This window comes from Nicotiana attenuata, chromosome 3 (genome assembly GCF_001879085.1).
Source record: "Nicotiana attenuata strain UT chromosome 3, NIATTr2, whole genome shotgun sequence".
Classification (NCBI taxonomy): domain Eukaryota; kingdom Viridiplantae; phylum Streptophyta; class Magnoliopsida; order Solanales; family Solanaceae; genus Nicotiana; species Nicotiana attenuata.
Window position 1 is genome coordinate 57,397,826 of NC_031991.1, and position 12,764 is coordinate 57,410,589.

General features: G+C 40.3%; 1 protein-coding gene across 1 annotated transcript; it reads left to right on the forward strand.

Moving 5' to 3' along the window:
• LOC109224668 lies at positions 2,510 to 3,298 on the forward strand. The gene is made up of 2 exons (XM_019389202.1): positions 2,510 to 2,780; positions 2,898 to 3,298. Exons 1-2 carry the CDS (start codon positions 2,652 to 2,654, stop codon positions 3,219 to 3,221), a joined length of 453 nt encoding a protein of 150 aa, XP_019244747.1. The 5' UTR covers positions 2,510 to 2,651; the 3' UTR covers positions 3,222 to 3,298.

The window sequence follows — 12,764 nt, forward strand, 5'->3', positions numbered from 1 at the left end:
AATTGTTGGTTTAAATGCCCAGAATACGTATCTGAATATATATATTCCGGTATTCCTGGACTCCGCTCATGCTTCCATTCAACAACAGACCCGGGGTTAAAGTGTTTCAGTGCAGCCATGTACCTGGGTAGAGATGAAAATGACTTATCCCAGTCATCATAAATAATTTCAAATGCATGTTTGCGCCTGAGATATGCCTTTCTTTTGGTAATAGTACACCCATATTCTTGGTGGACGGATGTAATACACTCTTTGATCTTGTACCTAATGGACACTTCCAAGTGTGGAATCAAGAGAAGAGAAATCAAGTCAACATCCAAGTTGAAGTGATTCCTATTGAATGTGTCCATTTCACAAATATGGGTGCTAATATATTTACCCACTTTCCACAACCCTGTTTCCTTCTTGCTCGCAAGCACCATCCAGTGACAACCCGTAAACCATCTACAGCATATGACCTTGTATACCTCCGGGTTGACTCCTATACTATCATCTCACGACACTCTCTTACGTTGTACATTTTACAAGCCCTGGATAGGCGAGCTTTATCGAAAAAAATATATGCCCTTTGCCAGCACAGTTGGTCTAGACTCATCCCATATTGCTGACCGAATTTTGTCAAGATCCCTTGTGAGGGCATCCACATCTGGAATACTTGGCAAATTATCAAGGTAGGGAATACGCCTAGAATGAAACGGCACGTGGGACTCGTACACTCTTGGTCTAACGGGAGGTGGAGCATGCTCCCTCGTCAGCTCAGGTTCGACATTCACTTCCTCCTCCGCATCACCCTCGTCAGGGAAGGGTGTGTCATCTCCAGACTCATCGACATTGTTGTCATAATCACTATTATCTTCCTGACTCTGCGCATCTACCAAATCACGAGTAAATACGTCGTCTACGGGCAACTGAGTGAGGTCAGGACCATCAAGTTGCTCATTTTCACTACACAAACAACAAAATGATAAGCTACTCAAATTGATAAATACTTTACATATAGCTATATCACTTCAGTTACAAGTCGTAATGTGTTGACATTCCATGATGGACATTATCCTATTGGTTATGACTCCCGGATGGACCAGCGTGATCCAACACACCAAAACTGCGCATATTCCAACTGGGCGTGGGGTCATAACTTGTAAAATTCATATCTGGACGGTACCCCCTGTGGAATATATGAGTTTTAATACAAATTCAATACAACAAAAATAAACATCGTAACACAAAGGAAAATTGAAGTTTACTAGTTGTCTTGTGGATTATGTAAAGTAGGAGAGAAATTATTTCCTCGCTCCTCGTTCGCCCGTGGAGATAAGTTTAGATTCGCCCAAACTCTTTCAGCTGGAACCTGGTGGGCTAAAACTGCTCCAGAATAACCACCCGATGATTGAGGGTTATCCCTGCTTTGTGCAACATCATTATTGCAAATGTCTTCAACCTTCACGTACATTTCCAACATTTTTATCAAAATAAGTTCCCGATATTCATCCGGAGTCCCCAAAAATCTCTCAGAGTTTCATCATCCTTGATGTTAAACTCAGCGTAACAAGCAACCCCTTGCGGAGTCACAGAATACGGATATCTTCCGCTTATTTTAAGATTCACCGAACATTTGCTCAACCTCATTTTATTGCATAACAACGATACCAGTCTATCGTACTCCATTGTAAGTGGCAACTTAATATGACTTTGTGGAGATAACTATAGCTCACTGAGTTATTTGCCACCACAACCTCCCCCCCCCCCCCAATATAATGAAACCCTTACTTTTTGCTCTTTAGACATTATAAAAAAAGCTTGAGAATTTAACAACAAGAAAAATTTATCACGAAGTTATAGTATTTCTGAATAATTTTTCTCAAAACCCTTAACGCCTTTATATAAGGAAATGCCCAATCGGGGGGGAGGGGGGGGGGTCAAATTTTTGGAAGTAAAACGCAGTTTAAAAGGGCATTTTACATATTTGAATTATTATTATGTCAGTTAAGCGCAGAAGAGTTATTGGTGGGCACGGTAAATATGTAAAATGCGGTTTCTTACTGCGTTCTATATAAAACGCAGTAATGAACCGAACTTTATGTAGCTGTCTTTTCAGATTCCAGTAAAGCACGGTATTCAATTGTGTTTTATATAAAATGCGGAAAGAAACCGCGCTTTACCTTAACGTGCCAAACGGCCATTAAGGTAAAACGCGGTTCATAACCGCGTTTTATATAGAATGGTAATTTTTTTACACTTAAAAAAGTATTTGAGTCCAAAAGAACCACATTTCGGTTCAGGACTCTCACTAGATATAGAGTACAACTGTATTTTGAGCCTACTAATGACCTAGCCGTCAAAAAATGGGTCTAATACTACCCTTTTCCACTAACGGTTACTCCCTCAAATATTTACTTTGTCCGAAAAACATGACATGACACGTGCTTTAATCAACCCACTCCCCCCCCCCCCCCCAATATTTTTTTACCACCACTCACCTGACTTATTTCACCCACCCCTCCCCACCCAAATACCAAATCAAACGAGTTCCCCAATGTTTTTCCGCTAGGGTTCACTATTTCAAGCCTACTTCAATTCCAAATTAGATTAGGCTTCCACCATTACTTTCGGCCTACTTACTTGGTTAATCCCTTGGTCCCTTGATAAGTATGTCTGATTGTTCTAGTTCATCATATGAGTCGAAGAAGAGGTATCTTTGTGGTCTTATTGCCCGCCATTTTATGGCATATACTTCTGAAAATGCGGGTCGGCGCTTTTTTAAGTGCCCAAAGCCTAAGGTAAGTCAGCTTCATTTATGGCTAATAACGTTCTTTGAATTCTCAAAAGCCTTACTTCTAGGTTCTTAGGATTCTCATGAAATATTTGGGTTTATTTTTGTCGTGTTATTTTTACAGAAGAAATCATGTGGTTATTGGGAGTGGCAGGATGATGTATTACCCCCAAGAGTTGTGATTTTGATTAGTAGTCCTAAAAGAAAATTGGAAGCTGCTAAAATGCAAAGAGATATTTTGAAGAAGAAGATGGCCGATTATGATATTGCTGCTGGCGTAAAGGCTCAAGCTATAGCAAAATTGAGCGAAAAAGTTGTTGAAAGAAATATTTTGAAGAAGAAGCTTGTTGATGCTGAGTTTGCTACTGCTATTGATGTCGGAAATATTGCAACATTGAGCAAAACCGTTGCCCATCAGTGGATGTTAATTCGTGTCTTATGTGGATGATTGGTTGGATTCGTTGCATTATGGTTGTTGTTGTGAAGTATGAATTTAGGATATAATTGTAGTTAATCCATGTAATGTATTAATTTGTGTAGTGTATTTTGTTGAATAGTTATAAGGATTGTAATGATCTTGCTTTCCTTCTAATCTCTTAGGAAAATGCTGGTATGTTGATTTAATTTCCTTAAAGTTGCTGGAATACACAAGTATGTAAAGAATTTATTTCCAGTAGAATTCATTCACATTTTGCTAGTCTATTGAATTTGTTGGACGTAGTAGTACTGAAAAGTGATTGAATTTTTTCAAGAAAGGTGCTGGAAATTTTTCAAGAAAGGTGCTGGAAACACAACATGAATGACCTTTTGTTTTCTTCATTCCGTTAAATCTAACATTTTGGTCATGGAGATTGGTGACCAAGAAAACGGGAAAAACAAAAAATTTCAGGAGAACATAAATAATAGAAACAACATAATTACACACAACACAAACAAGATACTAAGCGAAGATTGTACATCCATGGTAACACATTACATTCAACTAGAATAGCTGTCATAACCATTATAATTGGTTAACCACAAATAGCAAGATTAAAGTTTCAAAGCTACCTAAAACCTACAGGTGGTTAATCCCAAAAAAGTACAAGTTGCAGCCATATGAAATCACAAAAAATACAAGTTTTAGCTACTTGAAATCATAAAAAGCACAAGTTTCAGCCATATTTCAATAACAAAAATCACAAGATCTTCAAAAACCATCCATCATAACCACATTATGCAAGTGCTCCCTTTCCTTTGCTTCCCATACTTTTGATTCTTTTCTTTTATCCTTCTTCTTGAAGCTGGCTTAATGACATTGCCTCTTTTCCCTTCCATGTGCACTTGATTGGCGAATAAGGCAGGTTAGTTGAATTTGCTGCACCAATGTGATCTCCTCTTAACTGAATCTTTCTTGTCTTATCCCTTGCCATAGGTGTAATAGGATTTTTGTTCCTTGATTCCAGCCATGTTTGTGTCTCAGACACAACCATTGGCCGCAAGAGGGGGTCTTCTTCATTCTCAACTTCTAGACTATATGAAATGACTGTTGTATCCAGTTTGAGTGTCAAACACAGATGCAAATGATTGTTGTGTTCCAGCATCCAAATGATCTTCATAAGGAACACTTTGGTTATCATTACTAACTGCGCTTTGGCTTTGATTTTGACTGTAGCTTTTCCCTTTTCTCTGTTGTGATGTCTTTCCAGTGAAGTTGTTCTGTCAAATTTGAAAAAGACAAATATTAATTAAATACTTAAACACAAAGTTTATCCTAAGATCTATATAAATTATTTACCTTGTAACATCCTCTTGCATTGTGGTTAAGTTCACCACATTTGCTACATGTGACTGGAAGACCCTTTCTAGAAGCACTCCACTCTCCCTTTCTCTTTCTTGCCTCATTTGGCTCCTTATTTCTCTTTGCCTCGGGCCTTCCAATCAATTTTACAACTTCTGGTGGTTCCATATGTTGTGAAAGATCCATTTTCCAGAATTTTTGCCCTCTCACAGGAAGCAACTTATGCCTATATGTCCTTAAGTAAGCTTCTCTACTGTAAAACCAATTGATTTCAGTCAGGAGTTCCACTTTCTTGTGTGCCAATGCTTTGATAGCATGAGGACATGGAGTTTCACTCAACTCTCATAGCCTACAGGTGCATCTCTTGGAATCAAGGTTGACAGTATGTGTATCTTCACCCTCAGCTATCTCATAGCCATAATCACCATTAAACACAACTACACAACCTTGTGCAATTACCCTGTAGTCATTGTATAGCCTCAAACGTTTTGGAGTAAAATCACCATTCCAGCTCCTCAACTTTCCTTCATTGTTAGCCGACATTTCCATTACCTTGACTCTGATTTTCTCTAGCATTTTGATAATTGGTTTGTGTCTTGCCTCCAGGATCCATGAGTTAAAAGACTCGGTGAAATTGTTGTCTACCGTCATGTTCTTGCATTGAGTGTCAAAATATGCTCTACACCAAGCTTTTTAAGGATATTTGACAAGGGAAACACAAGGGTATCAGGTCCCTGTGTTGATTCTCTATCTTCTGAAGTCATAGCAACTCACATAAGCTGGAGTCCGTTGATTTTAGTTGTGTACCAAGTGTGTCAGGTTCCTTATCTGGTTCTTTGATATTAAGTTTGTTATATCATCAAAACATAAAGCTAAGATATGTAAACCCATCAATTTCCCCCTTTTTGATGATGACAAACTTAGAAATTGATAACACATGTTTAGATCAAAATTAACCAGATGAAGCAATAGAAACCTCATAAGTTCCCCCTTAATCAGATCCCTGTTTCATTAAAAATACAAGTACCTCACAAGTTCCCCTAACTCTATGCTTCCCCCTTAATCAGATCCCTGCTTCAATTATACTTCCCCCTTTTGGCATCATTAAAAATACACAAGCAAGCAATTAGCATAAAGAAATCTAGCCTAGCTAACTCATGCCACATATGTGCACACAACATGATAGAAAAGAAAAACAGAGAAACATAAACATTAAACAACAAAAGAGGATAGTTTTTATAAAACATATGCCTTGCTATACAGCAAAGGCAGAAATTTGACCGTTATCAGCGGGAGCAGTACAAGTACATCCCATCCACACACAAAAAAACAACAACTGCCAAAGTCATCAAAACAAAAACAAACTAATCCAGAAACTGGTCACTAAAGGGTTGCCTAAGGGACACTAGGAGGAGAGGGCTTAGAGGCTGCAGCAAGGGTGTTGAGAACTAGATCTATTCGGGCATTCGCCGACATTTGCTCGGTGAGCAGTTTCTCCTCCAGGTTCTCCACTTGTTTGCCGGAGATCAACATTTTCTTTGGTCAGACGAGCTATCTCCTCATTTGACCCTGGGGCCCCTTGGGCCTGCTGACTCTCCAGTATGGCATTCCTTGCCTTCAACTTTCGAATCTCCTCAGTAGCACTGTTTTGAGCATTAATGAGCTAAGAGATTGTCGAAGTGCTGCCTACCTCTCCATTCTTTTCAATACATTCGCATTCCTCCAAAGTAGTTTGAGAGAAGGTCTGCTTCTTGGTCCCTACCTTAGACTGTCCCAAGGGCACTTTGAAGAACTTGAAGATGTGCGTAAGAAGAAATCCATATGGAAGACTTCCATCCTTGAAAGTTGCCACTTTTTGCATGTGCTTAATCATGATGGCAGGCAAGTTTACAGCTTTAAACCCATCCAGTGCTTCCATCAGATACAAGTCAGACTTGGAAGTAATGGACCTTCTCTAAGCACGGGGTAGAAGAACCTTGTTCACCAGCTCAAACAATAACTGGTAAACGGGAAGTAGAGCTTTCTTGTGAACCTGTTCCCCCTGCTGGACTGCACCTTTTTTCACAATAGCATTTCTGAAATTTGACCCACACACATTCTTCACAGAAGACATACCGTCAGTAGGGACCTTAAGAATGTCCCCGAGCAGAGCAGCATCTAACACAATATCCACTCCATTAACCAAAGCACAGATATGATCAGTGTCAACAGAAAAGAGGTATACATAGAAACTTTAGACCTCATCCTCATAGACTTTGGGCACATCCACCTTGAACAGATGTCCCCACTGTTGAAACTTGACCATGTCAATTACTTGTCTCATTCCATCCATTTCAGATATTTCTGGGTCAAAAGTGCGACCCCACAAGACTTTTTGGTTCCTCAGTCGTTCTTTAGCAGACATACTTTCACTCTTCACTCGCTTTGCAGAATTGGGTTCCCTTACAGTTTCCACCTTCCTTTTTCCAGACTTCACACTCGATTTTCCCTTTCCACTTGACTTTACTAACACGTCCTCATCAGACAAAGACTGTTCACTCACAACTTGTTTCAACTTTCCATCACTTTTCACTAATTTTGAACTTGGTGTAGCAACACCTTCCTCTCGCTTCTTTTTCTGAGACCTTTTTACCAAGGAACTTGGTTCCTCTGCTACTTCCTCATCTACTTCCACCACAGGAATGTATTTGTCACCCACAACCTCCCCATTTTTTACCAGCTCTTTTTCTTCTTCTTGTTACTCCTTTTACTCTTTTGCAGGGCAGACTCAAAAGCCTCTTTTGCTTGTAACCTAGTAGTAGGTCGCTTAGGAGAAGGCTCAGGAGTGGTTACTGCTCTCCTCTTGGCAATGAATGCATCTAGGGCAACATCATCTCGATCCTCTTCATCACTGGACTGCATACCAGGAGCCAAAATTTCCAATGGCTCAACATCAAAGTGTGGAGAAGGAACAGGGTCAAGACTGACCTGGGAAGAGGATCCTTGACCTGTTTCCTCAAGAAAAGGGCCAGGTCCTTCAAGAGGGGTCCCAGTAGTCTCTGCTGGTGCAGAATTTTCAAAGAGCACCATAGCTCCTGCTTCATCTGACAACTGTGTCTCTTTTCTCCAAGACTCAAGACAGAAGAGATCACCCAACACTATTCCATCAGCAGATATGACCAATATGTTTTCTACGGCCTCTTTTTCTTGAGACTCCATGGGTTCCATAAACTCAGAAGCGGGAATAACTTTAGACTGATCAATACCAACCTCTGAGACCTGTAGTACCTGTGGAACTTTACTCTGTTCTCCACCCTTGCTTTGGTCAGTGAGAATCTCAGGCGATAGAGATGAAAGATTATCAGATTTTGGGGTTTCTAAGTTCTCAACAATTGGAATGAGAGAAAGGTCTGAGAGAGTCACATGAGAACTAGAGGGTGTATGAAAATCTGGTTTGGAAGTGTCTTCAGTAGTGGTGGTTGAGAAAGGGATGGTGAGAGATGGTTCATCAAAGGCGGAAGAATCAAGGGTTTTCTCTAGGGTTTTCTTAACTAAGGAGGAGATTATCGGTTGATCTTCAGCCATGGTAGAGAGGAGGCTTGAAAGTTATGGAGAAGGACTGAAGAAAGGATGTGATTGTTCAAGATGATGAAAGGGTTTTTAATGGGAGAAGAGACAATTATGAGGGAGAGAGAGAAACCGATTCTGAAACGGCGGTAGTTTCGTGGGGAGTTGCAACGTTTCAGAGAGAGATGAAAGGATTTGAAATGAAAAGACGTGACATACATGTTTTGAAAAGGTTGATGACATGGCACTCAATTTTGTGCATCCTTTTGAGATATGTATGAAAAAGCACAAGACTACTAACCTGTGGTACAAGAACCAGGTTCTTGACCTGTCTTTGAAATTTTCAGTCCTCTTTTACCATCCACGCAGTGCATCTGCAGCTTCTATAATCATCATGCATGTCTACCTGCAACGGTATTGAGGTGAGTTAGACTTGGCCAGAAAACACTTTAGCTAATGCTACCTGAAAGTGACTTTCATAGCCAACTGATGGGAATCAGGTTCTCAATAAGGCTTTATTAGCCCCAGCTCCAGCCTATTTCTCTCAAAATGTTCTCTGCTCAATGCTTTGGTGAATATAACTGCAATTTGGTCTTCTGTACTGCAGAACTTCCTACAGATAAGCCATTTCTCCACATTGTGTTTGAGAAAATGATGTCTCACATCAATCTTGGTTCTTTTATGTTGAACCGGGTTCTTGGCCATGTTGAGTGCACTGGTGTTGTCACATAGAAGAGGCACACATTCAATGTACACACCAAAATCTTCCAATTGCTGTTTGAACCATAGGAGCTGAGCACAACAGGAAGCTGCAGCAACATATTTTGCTTCAGCTGTTGAAAGAGCAACTGGGTTTTGCTTCCTTGTGCCCCATGAGATGAGACATGATCCTAGAAAGTGAGCCATTCCAGAAGTACTTTTCGTGTCCACAAGATAACTTGCATAGTCAGCATCAACATACCCAATAAGATTAAAATTATCACTTGAAGGGTAATACAGGACCAGGGCCTATGTTCCCTTAAGATATCTCAAAATTCTCTTGGAAGCCTTCAAATGAGATTCCTTGGGATTTGACTGAAACCTTGCACATAGCCCCACACCAAAGACAATATCAGGTCTGCTGGCAGTGAGGTAGAGGAGAGACCCAATAATGCCTCTATACATGGTTTGATTTACAGGAAGGCCAGATTCATCCATGTCTAACCGAGTAGCAGTGGCAATAGGAGTGTCAATCACTTTTGATGCTTCCATATCAAACCTCTTCAAGAGCTCCTTGATGTATTTCTATTGACTGATGAATGTACCCTTTGTGGACTGCTTTACTTGAAGACCCAAGAAGAAATTCAACTCACCCATCATGCTCATCTCAAACTCACTTCCCGTGAGTTTGGAAAATTCTTCACACAGTGAATCAGCTATTGCCCAAAATGATATCGTCAACATATACCCGAACGATGAGCAGGTTCCTCCCTCGTTTCTTCAGAAACAAAGTGTTGTCAATTCTTCCTCTTGTGAAGCCGTTTTCTAAGAGAAACTTTGAGAATCTTTCATCCAAGCTCGAGGAGCCTTCTCCAACACATATAATGCCTTGTCTAATTTAAACACATATTCAGGGTATTCTTGACATTCAAAGCCTGGAGGTTGCTTTACATAGACTTCTTCCTTAAGGAATCCATTCAGGAATGCACTTTTGACATCCATTTGTAACATAGTGAATTCCATATGTGATACAAATGCAATAAGGATTCTAATAGCTTCCATGCGAGCAACCGGAGCAAAAGTCTCATCGCAATCAATTCCTTCCTCCTGATTGTAACCTTGAACCACTAACCTAGCCTTGTTCCTTGTAGTGTTTCCATGTTCATCAAGCATATTCCTGAATACCCATCTGGTTCCTATGCTTGTTCTATCTAAGGGTCTAGGTAACAGGTGTCATACATTGTTCCTTTCGAACTGATGCACCTCATCTTGCATGGTAGTGATCCAGTCTGCATCCTTTAGGGCTTCCTTGATATTTTTGGGTTCTATTTGGGAAAGAAAGGCTGAGAAGGCAAGTGAATTTCTGGCTTTTGATCTAGTTTGTACTACTGAATCTAGAGGGGTAATTATGTTGTCAAGAGGATGAGAGCTTTTGTGTTTCCAGTTGGGCACTTGAGCCTCATTTGTAGAGGAGCTGGGTAGATCTAACTGGTTCCCTTGAATTCTTCTCTCAGCTACCCGTGGAGTACTTTGAACTGCATCAATCACTCTTTCTTCAGCTTCAGTGGTTGTAATTATGATACCTGGTTCCTCTTCGGCTGATGAGGAAGATACTGCATAGTCTTCACTTGGCTCCTTCACTTGACTCATCATGTCTGCCTTTCCGTTTGCCATATCAATGACTTTTCCTGGAACTAACAAAGGCACTCCATCTTGATCACCCTTGTTGCTTTTCTCACAGGAGAGATAGGACTTGTCAAAGATTACATGTACACTTTCTTCAACACACCGAGTTTGCTTTTTGTACACCTTGTAGGCTTTACTTTGAGAGGAGTACCCCAAAAAGATTCCTTCATCACTCTTGGCATCAAATTTTCCAAGCTGATCCTTTCCATTGTTGAGAACATAACATTTGCACCCAAAGGCTCTTAAGTGAGTCAGCTTGGGCTTCCTTCCATTCAGCAACTCATAGGGAGTTTTGTTCAAGAGAGACCTGATCATGCACCTGTTCACCAAGTAGCAGGCAGTATTGACAGCTTCAGCCCAGATGTTCTTCGCAATCCCACTATCGGTCAGCATTGTCCTTGCCATTTCTTCAAGGGTTCTATTCTTCCTTTCCACAACTCTATTTTGTTGTGGAGTTCTGGGGGCTGTGAAGTTTTGGGTAATGCCATTTTCGTTGCAAAAATCCTCAAACTTGGCATTGTCAAATTCTTTCCCATGATCTGATCTTATGCAGGCTACTTTTGAATCCATCTTCACTTGAATTTTCTTCACAAATGCTACAAAAACATCAAAAGTCTCATCTTTTGTTCTAAGGAACAGAGTCCAAGTGAATCTGGAATAGTCATCCACTATCACAAAAATGTATCTTTTTCCTCCTCTGCTTTGCACTCTCATAGGACCACATAGATCTATATGAAGGAGATCAAGTGGCTTTGAGGTGCTGACATCCTTTTTTTGGCTTAAATGAAGATTTCACATGCTTCCTTCTGGCGCAGGCATCACAAACTTTGTGCTCCATGAACTTTAATTTAGGTAGACCACGAAGCAGGTCCTTCCGAACTAGCTTATTCAGTAAAGAAAAGCTTGCATGCCCCAGTCTTCTGTGCCACAGTTCAGCATCATCATCAACTGCTTTCAAGCAACTCAGATCACCACTTTGTAGAGATTCAAAATCAGCAACGTAGATGTTCTTATATCTTTTGGCCACCAGTACCACTTCACTCGTTACTAGATTAGTAACTGTGCATATCTTTGACAAGAAATCCACCCTATTTCCTTTGTCACATATTTGAGAAACACTCAAGAGACTGTACTTGAGGCCATTGACGTAGTACACATTCTCAATTGAGTGAGTGAGTGATTTCCCAATTTTTCCAACTCCGAGGATGTACCCCTTTTTCCCATTGCAAAAGGATACACTCCCTCCTTGCATGGCTTTTAGTGAAAGAAAGTCCATGGTGTTCCCAGCATGTATTTTGAGCATCCACTATCCATGAACCATTGTTGACTGCTTCCTTTTACTGTTCCCTGCACAAGGAGATCAAGAGTTAGTTTTAGGAACCCAAGCAAGTTTGGGTCCCTTGTAATAAGCAAGAGGATGAATAAGAGCTCTTTTAGTCCATGCAGGTAATATGCGTTTTTTATGGGTGGCACCTAGTCCCTTTTCAGTAGTTACTTTTTCAGCAAACACTTTGTTTTTGTGAAGAGATTAGACCCTGGCTTGACAATTTTCTTTGAAATGCCCATTGTTCCCACAGTGGGTACACATCTAATTATCCGATACAGTAACATACTTGCTATTGGGGTTGTGAGGAGCTCTCTCCCTTTGAAACCTTATTCCCTGCCTGTTTCCACCATTATTAACATACATGGCAGTAACAACTTCCGAGGACCAGGTCTACTTAAGGGACTTCTCAAGATCATTTTTTACTCTTTCCAGTTCTGCTTGGAGCTGCCTGTTTTTCTCAAGTTCAGCACACAAATTAGTTCTTACAACATTTAACTCATTTTCAAGCTTAATGTGTGCCTCACTAGCTACCTCTTTCCCTTTTTCAGAATTTCCAGGCCTACACTCAGTTCCAAGTTCCTCTACAGTTTCCCTTAAGTCTACAATCACTATTAAGAGGTCATCTCTCTCCTGCTCAATAACAGTCACTTTCTCCACTAAGGCATCCTTTTCTTTACTTAAATTCTCAATAGTTTCTTTCAAATCAACTACTACTACCACCAGATCATCTCTTTGGTGTTCTACACTAGTGATTTTCTCAGTTAGAACCCTCTTTTCATTTTCCAGATTATCTATAGTTTCCTTCAAATCAACCACACAGACTATCAAGTCATCTCTGGTTTGCTCAACATCTCCTAATTCTATGGTCAAGGCATCCTTATCATCTACAAGACTATGATAGGCATCGATTAATACATTGGCTAATGACATGAGTTCCTTACGAGAGTAGGATT